Source organism: Ursus americanus, chromosome 30 (genome assembly GCF_024610735.1).
Source record: "Ursus americanus isolate L20-20 chromosome 30, mUrsAme1.1.p, whole genome shotgun sequence".
NCBI lineage: Eukaryota > Metazoa > Chordata > Mammalia > Carnivora > Ursidae > Ursus > Ursus americanus.
The window spans coordinates 22867721-22889167 of NC_142156.1; the positions used below are offsets into that span (position 1 = coordinate 22867721).

The following is a 21447-nucleotide window of genomic DNA, read 5'->3' on the forward strand; positions in this document are numbered from 1 at the left end:
CCAGCCAGTGTCTGGGTCCAGGTGTGCCTCTGAGTGCAGCTGATGGATCCAGCTGTGTCTAGCTGACATGCGCACCTGAGCATTCAGCCACCGGTACCCACCAGACCCAACTGTACTACAGTAGTCCAGCAAACACAACGTACATGTGTTAACAAAGTCCACTTAACCAGAAAGACCACGGAAGGGAAGCAGGGATGCGTGTGTGATACTTTGTACACCACTAGATGTTCCCCGATGTTTAAATACAAATCTAGGTTTATTTTGCCATTCACTCATTCACTCAACAAATAGCTACCACACTCCAGGCCTCCGGTTTAGCCCGGGCTCTCAGAAATGTGTCAGACACGTCCCCAGTACACAATTTCTCCGAAAGCATCAGTGGTGCTCACGCATAGATAACTCAGGGTAAGGACGGCCAAGCCCAGGACAGTCACATCTTACTGCAGAAAGGCCAAATTCACCCAAGGTGAAAAGGACTCTTGAAAGTCTTTTAAATTGAAACCCTTTTGGCCATGAATGTATCCTTTGACTTCTAACGTCTGACTTTTGTCATTTTAATCTTTAAAGACTTGGACGTAAGGGCCGGTGCTTGGTCCTCCTGCTGAGTCTAACTGCCTACCCCGTGTCTGCAAAAGGGACTCTCGCCCCACGGCTTCCTGTTCCCATTTGAGCTCCAGAGAATCCCAATTACCTGTCACACTTCTTCATTCATGTAGGAAATGGAAAGTACGGAGTAGCAATCAGGCTGGATCCCTTTCCTGCTCACTTCATCCCTGTCCCATCCAGAATGTTCTCTCTACAGCCTTCTCAACATACTTTACTCTTTCTGAACTGGACCAACAGAGCTGTTTTCATACAATTCTAAATACTATCCATCAAGTCAGTGTCCATCATCCCTCCTGGGGCCTCACCAGGAGTTCCACCCACCGTCCTTGGGATGCTTCTGCTTTTTTGGATGAAGGTCAGGGAAACCCCACGGTGTGGTAAGTAAACGGGCACCTCCTCACCCAAATGAGGAGGACGGTGCTCTGTGTTGTTAACTGATTTTTTCCTACTGGACAGAAGAGAGATGACACTCTTCACCCAGGTTCCCCAACTTCCTAAGACCCTTTCGCCTGCACAGCTAGGCGGAAAGCCCACAAGATGGCAGGTGCTGCTGCTGCTGCAGCCGCTGGGAGACCAGCAGTGATCCAACCAGCAAGCCTTTGTCCTCGGACAGGTGGACGGTGAACAAATGAACAAGGAAAAATGCAGTAAGATCATGGGGCTATGTTCCATGAAGAAAAATAAGGCAGAGGAAGGGGTGGAGGTGGGGAGGGGGGCATTGAGCCGAGCCCCGGAGGAAGCAGAGGGTGAGCTGCATGTGCATCTGGCAGAGGACAGGAAGCAGTGGGGCTGGGGGAAGAGTAGGAGATGAGGTCAGGGAGGGAAGGTGCAGGACAGAGGGGGGGCCGTGGTGACGACTGTAAGGCATCCAGCCTTTACTCTGAGGGAGATGGGAGATGGGGAGCCACGGGCGGACCTTGAGAAGTGATGTGTGACTTATGCTTCCACAGGGACGCTCTCATGGCTGGTGGAGAAAAGAGTTTGGGGCACAGGACAAAGCCAAGAGCAGTGGCCAGTGAGGAGGCTTGGGGAAGTTCCACTTTACCTCCCAAGCATGGCCCCGCTCTGCCAGCTCCAAACGCAACCTCAAAAGAACATGTGTGGACATTCTTGAGGTTCTCGATGTGACTACAGGCATAGTCCTACTTACGCAAGTCCTAAATACGCAAGTGATAGAACATAAGATTCACCTCCCGGCACAACGCAGAATCAAATCAGCTGTGGGAATGTCCCCATGCCCGCATCACAACCAAAGAAACCGAGGAACAGAGAGACTAAGTATGTAGCCCTGGTTCTCACCTCTAGGTATCAGAGCCAGGATTTAAGTCCAGGCAGCCTGGCACAAGAGCCCACACCCTCAAGTGCCCTGAGTGCTTTCCGTGTGTCAACAGTCAGGTAGGGCACGGTAGCGGCTGCACGTTCGGACGCGGCAGGTGCCATAGACCCCACCGCCCCCTATCGCTTCACACATTTGTTATCACCTGGATCTCGTATTTGGCTGGGTTTGTGGTTCTTGGTCTGCGTACTCCAGGATCCTTGATGTAAATTCTATGCAAGTGGGGACTGCACAGGGGGTTCCTTCTAGGTCAGAGGTGACAAAGAAGTTTTGTCTTTTTTTCTTTAAGATTTTATTTATTTATTTGAGAGAGAGAGAGCTTGCGTCTGCACAAGCAGGGGGAGGGGTAGAGAGAGAGGGAGAAGCAGATGCCCCGCTGAGCAGGGAGCCTGACTTGGGGCTCAATCCCGGGACCCTGGGATGGTGACCTGAGCTGAAGGTAGATGCTTGAGGTTTTATCTCTTAAGCCCACAACTGGCAGTGTTGGGAAGGGATTGCTGCACCAATGTCTGAACGCAACAGAGACACGTGCTGAATTCTACTGAGGGCGTCCATCTGCTATGGGGCTGGCGCCATGATGTGCATTTGCTGAAGCCACTCTGGGCTCACCCAGGGTAAAGGGAAAGGTTGGCTTCCACCTCTGACCCATTTTGCCCCATTTCCCCAGCAGAAAGACTCTCTGTCTGTCCTGATTTCTACCATCAAAGAAGAAAGTGCATTTGGACAGAGATGTCCAGGAATTGAGGCATGCCACCTCTCCCAGAAGTTATTTGCTTTAACAAAGCATTTCAGGGAGATGTTAATGCTCGATCCAACAGCATGAAATTCTGCTGGAAGGATTGCAACCATCCATGGAGGAGTTATTTCTGGCCAGGAGCGCAAGGTCTCCGAGTGCCCTGTGAGTAATCACCTGCAGAGGAAAGGCCTGCGTGGAGTCCCTGAGCAGAGATGGGCAAGCCCCTGTTTGGTGATGGATGGTGAGCGCATCTGGTTCTGCAGCCGTCCCGCCTCCCTCAGTGCCACTCAACTCGGCCATGCACAGCCGAGGACAATAATGCACGGATGTGCATTCCCGACTGTTCCCACGGCAGGCGTCGGGCGCCAAACCCCGTCCTGGCGGATGAGGGATGGAGGCGAAAATGGAACAGGACTTGGACTCGGGACCATACATCTCGGTTTCTGCAGCGGTGTCAGAATTCTGCACGTGCACAGTGGTATGACACGCAGCCGAGAGTGGACTGCAGCCCAGGTGTCTGCCAACGGGTGAGTGGAGGACCAAGTGTGGGCTGTCCATGCAGGGGCATGATTCAGCCTGAACAAGGGAGGGGATTCTGACACTGGCCCCCCCATGGATGAACCTGGAGCACAGCTGAGTGACAGCAACCAGCCACAGAAGGACAGACACCAGAGGAAGGACATTCACGGAGACAGAACCTAGAAGGGAGGCACGCAAGGGCTGAGGGGCAGGGGCCTCGGGGCTGGTGCTCAGTGGGGAGAGAGCTTCATTTCTGCAGGATGACCAGAGTCCTGGAGACAATGGACAACCATGTGAACGCTCCTATCACCCCAAACTGTATGCTTAGCAATGGTTAAGACGGTGCATTTTATGTTATGTGTATTTTGCCACAATTAAAAAAAAAAACCCTCTCATTGTCTCAATTTCCTTATGCGGAAAAAAACAATAATACTTATTGCACGGCATTGTTGCAAGGATCAAAGAAGTGGATGCTGGTCAGCTTCATAAGGAGTGCCCAACACACACTCAGAGGCTGTTTCTATTATTATTGGGTTAACACGGCTATGACGTGTAACCCGTAGTGGGAGTCAAGAGCACCCCAACGATGCCGAGAGGACACGTTATGTTTGAGAAACCAATAGACGCAGAGGAAAATGGCAGGAATCCAGCAGATGGGCCTGTGTGTGGGGAAGACAAGTGTCGTCTATAAACCAGCACATTGGTTCTCAATCAAGCAACAACACTCGGGCATTAGGAAGTCAGTTTCCGGCAAGGAACACCGTCACCTGGCATCCAAATAGAGGATAAAAGAGCACCAAACACTGAGCGGCCGCCCCCGCCCCCAGGCGGTCTTCCTTCCTTCCTCTCCCGCCCCCCTCAGCAGCTACAGATCCCAAATGTCTGATGTGGGGGACGTCGTGGCCGACAAGGCGGACAGAAGATGGGTGTGTTGGGAGGTCCCCCTATTCCAAGCCCCCGCTGGGCCCCGGAGCCTAAGAGGGGTCAGTTCACCAACACAGACATGTCCCCCACAGCAGGGTACGAGAGGCATCGCGTTCCTACCCAGCAGGTGACAGGGTTACCGGGCTGAGCTGTTTCCCACGGGCTCCTCCCTGCAGGGGACCCAGATGCAGTGCTTGGAGGGGGCAGTGGGGACAGTGAGGAGGAGCCCTGATCCCGGCTAATGCCCGTTCCCTCGAGGGGTCTTTACAAGGCCATTTGGCTAAACTCTTGGGGAGAAACAGCCAAGCTGCCCCAAGGAGCAGGAGCATAGCCTGGGGGTGACAATAGGACTAACGGCCCCTCCCTGCCGGCGGCTCCGTGCGTGGCCCGGTGATGAAGCCCAGCAGCGGCCTGCAGGACTGGCACCGCGTGCCCCCCACGGCTCCCTCTGTTCAGGCCCCTGGCCCCCGCCAGGAGCGGCCGACCAGCAGATGCATGCCCAGCGCCATGCCCGGGAGGCTGAGGGACAGGCGGAGAGGCCCTGCCTGCCACTCTCCCTGCCCCGGCTCGTCTACGCAGCCCGTACCGTGTCGCACCCCATCCGGGAACTGCTCTCTCTCCCCTTACAGAGGTCGGTGGCTCTCTTCTGCTGGGCCCAGCCTTGGGAGACCATGTCAGGCTGGGTTCCACCCCGTTCCCAGTGGTGTGTGTCTGCTGGAGATGCAGGGGAGGACCCTGAGCTGGGGGATCACTGAAGGGTGGGGGGTGGGCTCACCCGGTCCAGCTGGGACGGCCTCGTCAGGGACGCTACTCGTCTATTTAGGAGCCCAGCGAGCGCCTGGGACCAGAGCGAAGAGAACTCAGCCAAGGGCTCCGGTGACAGCTCTCCCATGCCTTGTGACACAGCAGCTGTCCATGGTGCCACTCTGGGGATTCTCGCAATTCCCTCACCCCCAAAGCTCTCCTGGTCCCCGCTCCCCTTCCATGCTGACAGCACATGGAGCTGCCCGGCCTCCCCTCCCCGTCTCGCCTCTGCAGGTCATGTGCTTGGGGGATGAGGCTTTGGACAACCGGGCATCAGGGTGCTGGGCTGCAGCAATGGGCTCCAGGGTAAGGAAGCCCCCCAAGTGGGTCCCCACCACAGCAGGTCCCAGGACTGGTGTGGAAGGTCTGCTGTCCTTCTGGTGGGGTTCCAGCCAGACCCCAGCCACCCATCCCCTCCCATGGGGCGACCTCTGTGGCAGCAAAGCCACACAGATGGAAGGAGCTGTCTGCAGGTGGGGGCTGAGAGACAGAGAGACAGAGATAGAGGCAGAGAGAGATAGAACAATAGAGATGGAGAGAGATAGACAGAGACAGAGACAGACAGAGACAGAGAGATGGAGAGAGACAGAGACAGACAGAGGAAAACAGAGAGATAGAGACAGAGACTAAGAGAGACAGAGAGAGATAGAGACAGAGAGAGATAGAGAGACAGAGACCAAGAAAGAGATAGAGAGGGACAGAGACAGATAGAGACAGAAATAGAGAGATGGAGAGAAACAGAGACAGAAAAAACAGAGATAGAGACAGAGACAGAGAGACACAGAGAGACAGAGACAGAGAGATATAGAGAGACAGAGAGATACAAAGACAGAGAGAAAGACAAAGAGACAGGACAGAGACAGAGACAGAGAGATATAGAGAGACAGGACAGAGACGGGAAGACAGCGATATAGAGACAGACAGAGACACAGAGATACAGACATAGAGAGACAGAGAAAGATACAGAGAGAAATAGAAAGAGAGATAGAGGGAAGCCTGGGTGGCTCAGTTGTTAAGCGGCTGCCTTCGACTCAGGGCATGATCCCAGGTCCCTGGGATCGGGGAAGCCTGGGTGGCTCAGTTGTTAAGCGGCTGCCTTCGACTCAGGGCATGATCCCAGGTCCCTGGGATCGAGCCCCACATCGGGCTCCTCTGCTATGAGCCTGCTTCTTCCTCTCCCACTCCCCCTGCTTGTGTTCCCTCTCTCGCTGGTGTCTCTCTCTCTCTGTCAAATAAATAAATAAATAAAATCTTAAAAAAAAGAAAAGAGAGATAGAGACAGACAGAGAGAGATGGAGATAGAGAGACGAAGAGACAGAGAGATACAAAGACAGAGAGACAGAGAGATATAGAGAGACAGGACAGAGACAGGGAGAGACAAAGACACAGAGACAGACAGAGACATAGAGATAGAGAAATACAGAGAGAAATAGAGACAGACGGAGAGAGAGAGACAGAGAGAAAGAGACACAGAGAGAGAGAGGGAGGGAAGGAGAGACAGAGAAAGAATGTTCTCATGATGTCTTTTGAGGTTCTGAATAAAACCCCCACAAACTACCCTCAACTCTGGACTTTTCAAATGCATCAGCCAACAATATTTTTTGTTTTTTTTTTTTCTGAAACTGAAGTCGGTGTGGGTGGGATTTCCTGTTATTTCCAACCCCTAAGAATCACAACGGATATTACTGCTGACATCCGAAATGCATCCATTAGGGATCTGTTGCCTTTTGAAAACCTGGCATCCTTGGGAGGCATAAGGTAACATGCCTTCACGTAATTTACAATTCAGTGCAAATGACTTTTCCAGTGGATTTCCTGCGAGGAGGTTTTGATATGGACGGGGGAGAACACGCGGGTTTATCCCGCCTCTGGCTGGGAAGGAAGAAAGAGCAAACAGAAATGAGAAGACTGGAGCTTTAATGCAGATCGTGCCGCTCAGAGGCTTTGCAGGAGCCCGTGCAGGGCGGTGTGGTTCTTCTCCACGGACCCCTGGGCTTTCTGTCTCAAGGGTCTCCGCAGGACACCAAAGTATTATGAACACCAGGGAGTCTCTTGGCACCTGTGAACCCTGGAGCTGCACAGAGACAGCCGAGGGGGGTGAGGTCCGACTTCTAGGCTGTGTCCATCTGTGGGCTGCAGGTGTACGTCCTCGAGCCCCAATGTTTCTGCAGGTGATTTCGTGAGTCCTGGGATCCCTGGAGTCAATCTGGACAAGTGCGGACTTCTTTGCTGGTATTACAAGTGTGACTCAGACTGCTCTGCACAAAGGAATCCATTCTCAGGAACGTCCAGAAAAGGCCAGCATGGTCTGGAGGGACTTGGGCTCTCGGGCACCGGCGTGAGGACGTGGCTTCCCCGCAGAGTGGCTCCGGCTTCTCTGTCGGCCCCTTTCTGGAGGCGGTACCACCTGGTGGCTACGGGAGGTCTCGTCAAGGAGGGTAGCAACAAGAATAAAGGAGGGGGACCCCTTCTTTCATGAGACTTACGCCCGACGCTCCAGAGGGCGTCACCATGGCTGGGATTGGGACCAGGTCCCTCTTGGAACCAATGACGGCGTCTAGAGGGACACAGGGCTTTGTGGCCACCCTGGGTCACCCGGCCACTGGAAGGCACCATTTATGTTGTACGGATTAAGGGCAAAGACACAGAGGAATTTTCTGGAGAAAACATCACTGTTATCAGAAGGAGGGCGAATGGAGGCTGGTGAGAACATTCCCAAACGCCCTTCACAGGAATCCACGGCCTCTGCTGTTACAAGAACACGTCCTCTACCCTCGTTCCCGCCGCCCCTCGGCCCGCAGTGTGTTTCCACGGTGTGTGTCATCTGGCCGACCGCGTGCGGACCCACCCTGTGTTCTGCTGCGTACGTCCGTGAGAACGCTTTCGTGATTCAACCCACGCTTTCTCTTCTTGCTGATTACCGCGCTGTTCACGCGTTCATTCCACACACATTTGTTAAGCGCGTACTATCTGCCCAGGGTTGTACGAGACGGCGGACAGCGACGGAGGAAGAGAACCAACAGCCCTGCCCTCCCAGAGCCTATATCCCCGTGAGGCAGTCAGACCATAAAGTAAAATAAAAAGATATATGTGAAAATACAGGAATATATATTGACACATATAACTTAGAGGAATAAATACAATGGATAAAAAATGAGCAGGGCTGGGGAAGACGGCGTTGTGGGAACGTGTGGCAACTTAACCAACACTGCCCAGGAAATGCTGGGGAGAAGGAGAAGCCAGGGACCACGCAGCCCTGCAGGGAAGGGAGTTTGGAGCAAAGGGACCATCAGGTGTCTGAACCGTCAGAGGAAAGGCAAAGACTCCCGTGTGGCCAGAACAGAGAGAACAAATGGGTTCGTAACAAGAGTGAGATCAGAGTTCAGGCAGGTGGGCAGGCCTCAGTGTCCCTGCAATCACTTTGGCTTCCCCTCTGAGACGGGAGGGAAGCATATGGACATTTACAGCCGAGGAACGACATCATCAGACTGACATTTTGAACTCTCTGGCTGTGGCACTGAGAACAGACTACGGGGAAGGAGGTGGCCACGGGGGAGCCCATGAGGAGGTCATTGCACGGGGCCTGGGAGAGGGGGGAGCATGGGCTAGGGGGTGGCACGATGCCGTGGAGGAGGGTCGGGTCCTGGACACGTCTGCAAGGCATGGCCAACAGGATTTGCTGGGGGATTGGATGTGGGGAGAGAGAGAAATCAAGGGCTGTGCCCCTGGCAGGGCCGGCCTGCCCTGTACCCGCAGAGGGGATTCTGGAATGGGGTGAGTGGTGTGTCACAAAGCCGTCCTCCCTTCCCTTCTCTGTCTTCTCTCTAGCCAACCGCAGGACAGGGACTATGCCTCTGACTGCGGTCCTGCCGTCGTGAACAGGACCTAACACCTAGTGGGGATTCAGTCGGCATCTGTCCCCTGCTTTCTGGGGGTGGGCATGCTCCCTGGAGTTCCCAGCAGAGCAGAGGGCTTAGTAGCTCCCACCCAGCACAAGCAGGGTGACTGAGCTCGGACTGCTGCTGGGACCCAGAGGGAAGGGGTCGCATGCACCTCCAGCCCTCCCGCTGCCCCCAGTCTCGGAGGAGGGGCCAGGCGGCGTTCACCACCGCAGCTCTGAGCTGGGGGTGGGCAGCAGCAGCACGACAAGCCCATCCCCCGCTGACTGCAGCGCACTACAAGGGGTCTGGCTGCGTGCCCCCAACAACACATCTCCCTGCACGCCTTGGCTTCGCCTCATCTGTGCATTCAATTATAAAGAGAGAGAAGAGGCCAGGAAAGAAGGGGTCCAGGGAATGTAAATGAAGGGCTGCCCCCCATGTGCCCCGAGCTGCAGAGCACTCCCAGGTTGGCCAGGGGCGTGGGGACCGTGTCTTCTCTTCCTCCCTGGGCTGGGGCTGTCAGTCACAGCTGGGGGTGACTAAGTGCATGCTCGGTCCCCCCACTGACTCTGCAGACATGCTCCACGCTATGCAATCATCCCAGAGCACAGCCGCACACTCGCCAGTCTGGGTCTAGCCCCCTTCCCAGCCCCTGCACCCCTCCACGGCCTCCCCAGAGGCCGGGACAAGGCCCCAGGCACTTGGCAAACACGAAAGGTCAGGAGCTTCACAGACCTGGCTCAGCCTCCAGAGTGGTTTCATATCCCAATCAGGGGAGGGTCTCCTGACACCAGCGACGGCCCCACCAGAATTGGCCTTGGCCACGGACTCCGGGGGGAGGGCAGGGGGGTGTCCACTTGCCTTGATTACGTCTTCATCGGACGACCGGCACTCCACCGACGTCAGCAGGTCCGCCACCGTGCCATCCTCCTCCACCGACACCACCTTCACCGGAACCGCCACCGTCTTGCCCGTGAGGATGGCTGTGTTCAGGATCTCCGCCTCCTGGAAGCCCAAGCACACCTTTCTGTCACACACCTGCACCTGTGCGGCCCCCTCCCCACAGAGGACACCAGGGCCCACACCGCCCAGAGTCACCCGGGGAGAACAGACGGGGAAGGGGATCACATGGGGAGGGGCGGGAGCAAAGTTACTGTTGGTGCTGTGTTTGACACCCCTCGCCACCTGCCGGGAGCTGTTCTAAGTCCTCTACGAGAGTGGACGTGTTGGTTTTCAGACCAGACCAACAGGCTTAGCGTTCTGTCCATTTTGCAGATGCCACAGAGAGGCTGTGGAACTTGCCCAAGGTCCCACAGCTAGGCAACAGTGAGGGTGGGATTTGAACCCAGGAAATCCAGCTGTTGAGACCATGTGTTAGCAATTCCATTATGTACGAACTCACACAAAATGATAACACCTTCAGCCATGAACTGTTGGCTAGAGGAGCAAAGTGCCCTAAAAGCAGCTGAGATTAGCACCACTCACGGCCTGTGTCGCAAGTAGGGTGCATGCGGAGGCGGAGACCCTCACTCTCGGAACTCTGTTGCCCTGGCTGTCCCTTTTCCAGGCTCTTACTGGGTCCTGGCTCTGTGTGCATCTGGAATGCTACTATGGCCCCTATGACGTGCTCAGCCCCCCTGGCATGACACATACGTGCAACACACACATTGACACACACACACGCACACACACACACACTCGCCCAAACATGCATTTGCCTGCTCAACGCTGCCTTTGTCGCTCAGCTCAAGGTGTCCCCTGGGATGTCCCCACTTGCCCTTGTTATCTGCTCTCAGAGCCCCGGAGACACAAGCACAGAATGTCCTCTGTGGCCTCCAACACCATTGCTGTCTTACTTAGAATTAGTCAATCGGTGATCTCTCTTCCGGGCTGTGAGCTCCGTGGGGCGGGTCTGCTTTCTGCTCCCCAGTGCCTGGCACAGTGCTAGCGATACGTTATCTGCAGGACGTGTGGGTGAGGACTCGACCGGGAGGACTGGAATCCACACCCTGCCTCCCTGGTCTCCGGCTCTTAGTCCTGTGCATGGACCTGGGACCTCAGGCGGCAAGTCCCACACACTGAGCGGTGACCCTCACTCTGCACCTGTCCCAGTGCACCTCTCCCTTCTTCAGTTCCTCCCCAGGGCCCCAGAAGATCACAGGAGCCCATTTCTCAGATGGAGAACACTGAGTCCCAAGAAACAGAAGTGCATCTCATTCCCCTCTGCAGCGACTGTCTCCCCCAATCACACCAAGATCAAAGTCCCCATATAACCCACAGCCTCTGTACAACTAGCCTCCTGAATTCTTACCCATGGCGTTCTTGTTCAATGCTGGTAACTGCGGGTCAGTGGTGCCCCCGAGAGGGGCTGTGTCGGCGCAAACGCTGAGTTTCTTCTGTAGGTCTGACCTTGTTTGGCCTATGCTCGGTGGAGCGACAGCAAGACGCCAGGACGGGGGCCAGAGATACGTCTCTTAGGGCCAGGCTTGCCCAGGTTCTTGCTAATTTGATTTTCATGTGAAATCGCAAATTCCCATTTAGAAGCATGCCAGAGGAAGGAATAGAAATGTATCATCCCAACATTGCATAACTGTTTTCCTTATGTTAACTTTATATTTCTTACGTAAGATCTTATTTTTCCTTTATAGGACTCGTTCATCTTATAATTAGCTCATTTGGTTTAGATTTGAATGTGAAACTATATATATATATTTTTTCATTATTTAATTCTGAAAGAAAGACCACAGTTTGGAATGTTCCTGAATTTCAAAGACCATGCCTTATACTGTCTCAATATGCAAAAGCTTCTAAATGCCCATTGATTATGCACTTGTTTTGTCCTCCTCCCTTGTGAGTTCCCAGCCTGATGTGACTTTATTTTGGGCACAAGCATAGTAAAAGAACGAAAGGATGAAGTCAGAAGGTGGTGCTACTTCCTGCCGCCGCTGGGAGGGGGACACCTGCGTCTACGTTCCTACTAAAAGGGCAGAGATCCAGGAGAACCATTCACGCTCTGGGAAGAAGCGGGAAAACGCTCCTTGACCCTCTGGTCCAAACCGGCTCATCTCGGAGGAAAGAACAGACCGGGAGCACAGCATTATGACTCTGGACACGAGTTTCAGGGAAGAAGAGAACGATTTTGCACATCTCTGGTGGAAGAGTTAAGCAGCATCTGTGCTCCAACAGTAAAATCCAAAAGGCCCTTAATGCATCCGTGCATTCGAGTCAGCTCCGTAAGGACTGACCCCGGGACTCACTGGTGAGCAGGTGCAGGCCCAGATGTTGGGGGCGCCTCTGGCTGGACGCGTCGCTCTGCCTACAGGATCTCAGGGGGATCAGTGATGGAGCTGTCAGGCATTCCCTGCCTTCTCTGTGCGTTCCCAGTTCTCTGACGTCACGAGCCGTCTCTCTGGCATCGCTCTGCTTTCTCCGGGAGGTGAATGGCATGTCTCCAGGCAAGAGGTGGTGGGAGTACCCTGCATTGCCTTGGTTTGGGTTGCGATGCGACACACATATGCGCTGACGATCAGACCCCATAAAACCCCGGAAAGCTCAGCTGCCTTACTGCCGTGGGTCGCCCCTGTCCCAGCCCCTCAGAGCGAGGAAAGCAAGGCAGGGAGGTCTTCATAAAGCCCCATCTCAGTCCTCCCTGGGAGCTCCGTGCTCCCTTCTGTGACCTGGGCGCTGTGCATGGCACACCAGCGAGGACTCCCTGGGTGTCCCAAGCTCCACAGGACTCCAAGCTCTCCAGACGCCAGGAGGAGGCAAAAAGGGGAGGAGAAGGTGACCGTGATTTGAGGCAACCTCGTAAGAGAGGCCACAGATACTTTTCTTGGATTTCAACTCGTGATCTATTGTAAGGAAACCATGACTGTTCTGATTTTGCCAGAGAAATGACAGCTCACATCTTAGTTCGGATCCCCTCTAGAAACATTCGGGGAAAGGATTCAAGGGCAGGGCAGCTTACTGGGGGGGGGGGGTGTTCAGGAAGTGTCAGTAGGGGAGTCGGGAAGAGACAGCCAGGGAGGCGTGCGTGCGTCCGCCAGCTACCGCAGCGGGCAGCTGGAGCCGGTCCTGTGGGGACTGAGCCGCGTTGCAAAGCACACCACGTGTATTATATATTTCCATATGTGGGGCTACATCCTCACACATTCCCTTGCAGGGAAATTACCTAAAATACACACCTAAAAATAGTTCTACGGAGGGGCGAGGGAGCTGGGTTATTTATACAGCGCCTCCTAAGAGCTGCTCCCAGGGCCGGCCATCCCCGGCACGTCCAGCCTGCCGCGTGCGTGGGCAAAGCAGCCGCCCCTGGTTTCCAAGGGAGCTCCTGACGGACGATGGTCCGGAGCACTGTGCCGTGCTGGGGTGTAAGGGACGTGCATTGGGCGGAGGACTGAGGAATACAACCGAGGAGTGATGTCTCATCCGGAGGTCTGATGGATTGGAACCAGAATCAGAGGGCTTGTTTGTTTGTTTAATATCCTCATGCCTCCTGGCGTCCTGATTTTCTGCTTCGTGAACAGTCACAGACTGATGATCAGCCTTCCGAATTAATTTTAAAACGGAGGGGAGGAAGGTGATGGAGGCAGAGGAACTTCGCACCGGGGGCCTCCTGAAATGCACCCACAGGCTGATGTGTGTGTTAGACACGGTTTGTCACTCCCCCGACGTCCACCTGCCTTTCTGCCCTCCTCGCGAAATCCGAATTTTGTCTTAGGCTGCAAGATGTCCAGCTACAGTTAATGCATTTTTGGGGGGCTGTCCCTCATTTGTGACACAGTTCCGGTCCATGAGATATAAATGGAAGTCACTTGGTGAGGCTTCCAAAAATCTGGTTAAAAAAAGCAGATTCTGAAGGTTATTTTGTGTTTTCCCTTTCTTCCTGCTGCCAAGCACAGATGATCCTGGATTGGGGGCCGCTTCTTGTTCCCCCACGGTGAGAGCATGGGGCTAAAAGCCACATGGTCTAGCGTCACGTTAGGGTCAAGGGCAGGGAAGGTGTGAAACCTCAGATGGTCACCTGACTTGGTGCCTAATAGCTTCAATGATGGAATGAGGATACCACAGTGTCTGCCCGGGTTTCGGTGAGTCAACAGTGTGGGAGAGTTTATGACAATGGCCGTTTCACCGTCCATCCTCTCTGAGTGTCTGATTAACACAGGTGTGAGTGGCAGCTGCCCCAGAGTGGACAGCGTCCCCCCAACATTCATGTCCACTCAGAACCTCAGGATACGACCTTGTTTGGGAAGAGGGGCTTTGCAGAAATGGTGAGTTAAGTTCAAATGAGGTCGTCCCAGACGAGGGTGGCCCTCCTCCAATGACCGGTGTCTTTATGAGATGAGAAGACACAGACAGAGCCCCCCAGAAGGCAGCTCTGGGAGGCATGGTCGGGGATCAGGGTGGTGCATCTGAAAGCCGTGGAACATTGAGGATGCAAACAGCCACCGCAGCTGGAAAGATAAGGAAGGATTCTCCCCAAGAGCCTTCAGAAGGAGCGTGGTCCCGCCGACACCTTGAGTTTGGCCTGGAACCTCCAGAAGGCTGTGAGAACAGACGTCTGCTGTTTTCAGCCGCCACATTGTGGTCCTTTCTTACGATGGCCCCAGGAAGCCAGTGCAGCGGCCGAGCCAAAGGGAAGGAACCTGGACACTAGCTGGATGCACCCCAACGTCAATCCTGGATGCTCCCTGCAAACGCACTGCAGAGGAAAGATGACTAAATCTTGCTTATTTAAACCTGCCGCTCTCAGATAACCGCGGTCCTGTCTGACACCACCCACCAGAAAGAGGCCCTCATGTTACTCGGGTCTTGGGCTGAAACCAGCAAATCAAATAGCTTCTTGCCACTAAGGAGCGGGGAGAAAAGCATGTTTTGCCTTCACCGTTGGGAGACCCTTGGGAGACCACGTGTCGTTTTCATACGTGGCTCTGAGACGGGGCCGCGTGTGTTGGACTAGAGGAGGAAGATTGGAAGGAATAGAAATAAATACGGTGTTCGTGGCATCGCTGCCCCGTCCTAACGGGAGCGTCCCAGGCAAGCTTCGAGCATCCCACAGGAGGGGGCAGACAAGGGCAAATGTGCCGTTAAACGAACTCCGCGGGGCTCGGACGGGATGGCTGCTCCTCCCCGCGGCGTGGGAAGCTGGCGGCGGGTCGGCATCGGCGAGAGTCCCCGGGACACGGCGGCCCCCATGCCCAGACTTCACACCACTCGCTCCCCGAGAGAGGAAACGGGAAGATGGGCATTCCGGGGGGGGGGGGGGGAGTAGAGTTACCTGGTAACTTGTTTTACTCAGAGCCACACAAAGGAACCATTTCCTACAGTGGCCGCTAAGGAGGACGCGAGAAGGGGTGCAAGCTCGCCCCCAGGCAGGACTTCAGGGAAGCACCGAGGCACATTTCCTAATAACACTGTTTATTCTGAGTCTCTGGGATGGAGGGTTCTGTTTTTGTCTGCCCAACCTCTTCTCCGTAACAGCACATCAGAATCCTTTGGGGAAGGCATTGCTTCTCTTTGGACAGACAGACACAGCAACCCTCCCTCCACCCGGGAGGCGGCAGGCATCCCCGAAGCCACATGGTCAGCCTCTCCCCCCACCCGGGATGGGAATTCCACTCGAGGGGAGTGGGCAGGAGCTTCGGATGCCGGGATCTCATTCCCTGTCAGCAGCGCCTGAAAACCTGTCATTTCCCTATTATCTGCATTTCCATGAAGGGCCCGGTTCCTGCCTTTTCTCTGTGCCATCCATTCTCTGGGAGAGCGAGCCCATATTCTTTCTCTGAACTCCTTTTTAGAGGGTGGCTCTCATGTCAAGTGTTCTCAACACACACACACACACACACACACACACACACACACAATTATAATAAGGGAAATTTTGTAAGGTGATGTTAACATCTGTGGCCTCCAGAGAGGGGCTAGTTTCATGGGGGTGTAAACTGATCCCCAAACTCACTGAGTTATATACACTAAGCATGCACAGTTTTGTATATGTCAACCATACCTCAAAAGTAGTTTAAAAAAATCCAAACTTAACCAGAATCAATTTCTTTTGCTTACAAGGAACCCTAATTAATAAAGATGACCAGGAAGGTGGTTCAAAGGGTTTCCTTCAAATTCTCATTGAGATGCAGACTTAGTATTTCTGAACAATTATCAACCTCAGTTGGCCAACTTGCAAATTGGATATTGCATTAGTCTGAATCTCCCCGAAAACAGAGCCAAGGACCAGCTCTAGGTGGTGGTAATTTATTTGCAAGGGGTGGGAGTGGAGTTGAGGCATGGGAAGGGGGAAAAGCCCACATGAGCTGGTGTTGTCCAGCCTGCAGCTGAGACCCCGGAAGCTAGCGTCTCCAGAGGCCTGGCTTCCCAGAATCGTCCGACTACAGGCTGGAAGCATGCACTCCCCCGGGGGTGTCAACACCACCCTTGGCAGGGCTCCCAGGATGTCAGAGAAGCCCCGGAGGAAAATGTGGAAAGTGGTCTGGTGTCACTGGAGATGGGCTGGGTCAGGGAACCATCCAGGCTGGAAGAGGGTGAAAGGCATGGGGCAGGACCCTGGAGACAGCAGCTCCAGGAAGGACTTGGGTGGTTATAAGGTTCTTGCATGTCAGGAGAGAACGCTCCCTGATAAAATCTGGGGCGAATACTGTGCTTATTTTCTAAAAAAGGAACATGCCTAGGCATTCTTGTTTGCATGGACACCCGTGGCCAGAGTTTACAGTAATTCAAACAGCAGGTTTCGGATATAATGCTTCTTCTCTTGTCTGCTTACAATGCTCGGAGAAACTAAACACTCATGTAACAAGACCCTATCAAATGCTCCACCACCATCCGCCCAGGTCCTGGGGGAATAAGGACAGACAGGTCCTGCATCAAGGTGCCACACGGACAGGCTGGACACCATCTGGGGAGCTACACTGCAAGGCTCTGGGAGCAAGCATGTTGTACACCTGCCTACGATCTGCAACATCGTTACTCCCCTCCTGATACCTCTGCAACTTCCCGTATTGCTAATATATTTGTTGCATAGAATACGTGCTCCATTTCTCACGTATTTACTCCTTACTCAAGAATATTCTGGAAACCAGTTCAGTTTTGAGAGATACCGTGTTGAGTCAAGGATCTGAGTTGCAGACAACAGAATGCGCTCTCGCTCATTTCAGCAGGAAGGGATTTGCAGAGGACTCGGCATTGTTGACGGGGCTGAAGAAACAGAGTCCGGCCGACCTCCCAAGATCAGGGTCTGGAACCACTCAGTGGGTCCACGGTGGACTTGCTGCTTCTGCCCCGATTAGGACGCGGGGAAGTCAGGCAGATTGTCTTAGATCCTTGTTGCCGCCCCCCAAATCCCATAGACTTCCTCTTCCCCGCGTCGGAGAGAAAGCACCACACAGGCACATCTAATCGGCAGAGACGCATCACAAACCTAATCCCTCAGGGACACTCTGTTCTCTGCCGGGGAGGCTGAATAAAACAGATTTTTGGAGTTTACTCAGAGAACATGAGATTTACACAGCATGGGGCTGGAAGAACAGAGAGAGAATACCTTTTGGGCAGCTACAAATGGGAGTTTTCCCTGACCTCTATCAACACGACATGCTCTGCTACCTTCCCGATGTTTAAGTACAAAAAAGGCATATTCTGCTGTCGATTAATTCTCCATAATTAAAATGTTACAATATCGGCATCGGCTACCTTCTGCTCTTGACCCACCTCCAACAACACAAGAAGTAGCACCTTACGATTCTCTGTCGGCTGCAGATGGAATTCTAGGACATCAAATGTCAGGACGCAAGAAACCAGTGTTCATATTAAAACCGTATTCCACGCAGTTAAAGACGGATGCTCATATCCGGTATAAAAATGATTTTTTTTCCTCCTGTCAAATTATGTCACACTCAGAGGTGATATTTAAACTACGGGGGCCGGAATCCTAAGCTGCTACGGCATGAGTGCTGACCAGTCAGAAGAGACTCCTGGCCGATCGGTCTGGATGCCGACAGGTGTGCCGCGGGCGTGCATTCCGGTTGACGGCAAAGAAAGGCAGGCTCAGGAAATATGCCATTTGCACCCCCATATTTTCCAGGCCCCTCGAAGTTGGAGCCATGTGAACACACAGATATTAACACGTGAGGGTCCGTGTTGTCTGTCACTTTACTGGGGAAATAAGGCTTTGATGCACAACTCCCATTCCTTCTCACCAGCTGCCCCGCTGACTGAGCCTGCGGGTTCCAGACGGTGTAGCCGCAAGATGGTAGAGCCTCTGTGAGCCTGGTTACCCCGGTCGCTGTACGGAGAAGGGCTTCCTCCTGACCCACAGAGCACACGAAATGGGAGTAGTAAATATGGTGTCTTCGTCTTAAGGCAATGAGACTTTCAGAGCAACTTGTTACTGCACTGTAACCTAATCTATCCCGACTAACACCTAACACTTTCCAGCTTCAGTTTCCAAACAATAAAAATATTCATTAAATTCTGAACTCTGCGCCAAGCCAAAACAGACCGCTCAGGTATGACAGGCCAACAAGGTTTCCCCCGCGTGCTGCATGGCTGGCCCTCACTCCCCTGGTGTATGTTGTAATGTGCTTGGGCAGACCAGCCCGACTCAGTGTGGAGACCGAACATCTCCGCAGCTTCTCTCTCCCTCAGTGTGATTTCTCAACTGTGGTTAACTTCCTAAGCCTTCAATTCATTTCCCAACAAAGATCAATAACCTTATGAATGCGGCAATGACTCGTCACCCTGTCCTTGTTATCCCAGCCTCTGCCCCCAGCGACCAACAAACACTTAGTAGACGGTGGGCTGCGGGTTCTCATTCATACCCCATGAAACGGAAGAGCTTGCCCAGGACCCCAGAAATACGACATCTCCCTAGCCGTAATACTGCATAAATAACTTGTGTGCGTCGTTTATCTTACCTTTATTTGTGTTTTTTAAAAATACGGAACGCTTCACAAATTGGTGTGTCATCCTGGCACAAAGGCCAGGCGAAGCTTCTGTGCGTCGTTCCAGTTTTAGCCCAAAGTGAGCACCTGTGTGCTACTTTGAGCAAGTGGGAAGCATCAGTCAATGTGGCCTGCACTGCAAGCAAATTCAGAGACCACTCTGTTTTTAAAAGTGCGTCTCCCCTCAGCTCGTGGCTGTGTACAGTACGGAGAACCGCTGCATGTCAGCAGCCGTACCAGGGAAAATATAGTTACCCTTCCACCCACGGGGATGCCGCGAGATGCCACGCTGCTGAGCCCACACGAGGCTGGCGACGGCACGTGCCTTCCACCAGGCAGGCTGTCTTCTGGAGGCCGTAGATAACAAGCCAGATGCATGGTGCTTCTTCTTTTCTATGTGAATTAAAAATTTTTTATCAAGGTCAAGCAACCTCATTGTTAAAATGCTAGGTTTGTGAAAAGGTTTATCGTAAAATGCTGCAAACGGCCATCTTGATCCCCATTCCTTATCCCTATTCTGTTCCCCTCGGGCACTTTTGATTCATCTAACTATCAGGAAGTCTTTGCATGCATCTCAACTACACTTTCTTGATACAGCCAGATCAGCCATTATCTGGTTTTCTGGCATGACAGCTGAAATCTCCTCTCTCTCTCCTTTCTCAACCAATGTAATTAGATGCCCATTTTGGTCCCTCCACTGGCTTTGTCACTTAAGCAAATAAACCTCTAATCAAGAGATGATGTGTTGATTCCTGAGTGCCTGTGTCCGCGGAGGCTTTGACACTCCTCCTGTGCCGCGGTGGGAGCTCTGGTGGCCCAGCCCTCAGTACACGCTGGCCTTGGGGACTCACGCCTGCATCGAGAATGGTGCGCAGGCAAGGCTGTGTTCCTTGGGGGGCTGGGCCACAGAAGGTGATCTTGCTTCTGCCGGGTTTTCTCCCTGGCGATGCTTGCTCTCAGGACTCAGCCACCAAGGTGCACAGAAGCCCAGACACATGGAGGGGCCAGCGCAGGTGGTCTGGTCCATGGCCACAGCTGAAATCTCGCGCCCACCCCCCAGATGTGTCCACAAGGGAGCCTTTGAGAGGACTCCCCACCCCAGAAGAAGCCCCCGAGCTGAGTCCCATTGACCCCCAGAACCCTGACAGAAACATATGTGGCTACAGTGGCACGGCCACGGCGTGTCCCCTGGCACAGCCACAGACACCTGAAACCCGCATGCACCGTATGAGCCCAGCTCCAACTCCCGTCCATTCTTCCTGCCACCCTGACTTTCCAACTTTTCTCATTCCTAGCTGATACTTTATGCTCTCAAGGTTGATAACATCTGCACTATGTCCTGAAATATCATGAAGCCTCCCACGCTTTGTACAAAGGTTGAATCTAGAAGCTGGAAACTGGTAAGGGATCTCTGACACACACATGTAGTTCACCATGGAATGGTTCCTCAGCCCCCAGGCTACTGACGTTTGGGGCCAGATAATTCCTTGTTATCGGGCTATCGTGTGCACTTTATATATTTACCAGTACCCCTGGACTCAGCCCACTACATGCCAATAATGGCCTCCTTGCAGCTGTGACAACGGAAAATGTCTCCGGGCTTCTCCAAATGTCCCCTGGGGGCGTGGGGGCAACTGTGAGAATTGGGCGGAATTGTGTCCTAGCAGTCCATCTCTTTTCCTCCTATTTCTCTGTCCAGGTGTTACTGATCACCTCTTCTTCTGCTTTTCCTTTACTAGATTCAGGGCTTGTTTTAATAAATACACACACCAAAGGACAGGAGAAATTTTTAAAATGCAGAAGCAGGAGGGAAATCCTTGACTTTCTTCCTGTTGGTGGCAGTTACAGGTGCTGCTGAGCCCAGCAGACACCAGTAGGGCCGGCTGGCTGTACATGGTACAGGTACCCTTGGAAACTAAGTATACGTACATTTCCTGCATTGTAGTTTTTTATGCCAGTGGAGCTTCCTATTAAAATTGATCCTAAGGTAATAAGCTCAAGGCCCAACGCAAATGCTACATCTTTCTTAATGCCTCCAGGTGGGAATAATCAGTGTTACTGTGTCCAGTTTATTGGAGATATTACATACGATAAATTAATACAGCGGCAGTAGAGCCTAGAGTGAGGAACCCTGGCTCTAGAGCCAGATGGCGTGACGTGGAACCCGATTTTCCATACCTACTAGGTCCATGACCGAGGCATGGGGACTGCACCGTGCCTCAGTCTCCCTATTTCTACAATGGGGACTGTAAACGTTTGCATGTTACTGGCTGGAAGCGAGGATTGCGTATGTGAAAGGCACTTAGAACCACGACTGTCAGGCAGTAAGAAAAGCATGTATTGGCAATGTTATGACTGTCCACTCCACCTGACCTCAGGGTTTCTTTCAGCCACGTAGCCCAGAAGCAGGAGCCAGGCAAGGGAGCCCAGCCTGAACAATGTGAGCGCCCGCTTGGCACCCTCTTGGGGCCAACTTCCCTTGTCTTAGACGATCTAAATGGAATCTGGTAGGAGCCTGGTCATGTGTCCCCACAAGGCTCTGGAATCAGGCAGCCCGGGTGCAAACCCCAGCTTTGCTACTTGCTAGTCATGTGACTCTGTGAGTTGCTGAAACACTTGTCCCTCGTTTTCCTCGTCTGGAAAGCGGGGTTCTAAGTAGTATCTACATCGGACAGTTCTTGTGAGGGGACG

The 21447-nt window shown here is 53.3% G+C and overlaps 1 protein-coding gene and 1 non-coding gene across 3 annotated transcripts in view; both read right to left on the reverse strand.

Annotated features, from left to right (window-relative positions):
• Positions 1 to 21447, reverse strand: part of TMEM132D (transmembrane protein 132D) — a 551659-nt gene that overhangs the window by 76447 nt on the left and 453765 nt on the right. For both annotated transcript variants that reach the window (XM_045779212.2, XM_087857436.1), the window contains one exon: positions 9668 to 9811. In XM_045779212.2, the coding sequence (XP_045635168.2) occupies positions 9668 to 9811 (144 nt within the window). The remainder of the gene's footprint in view (positions 1 to 9667; positions 9812 to 21447) is intronic.
• Positions 18747 to 18855, reverse strand: LOC123780528 (U6 spliceosomal RNA). The gene has a single exon (XR_006776444.1). It is a non-coding gene; the product is annotated as a U6 spliceosomal RNA (small nuclear RNA).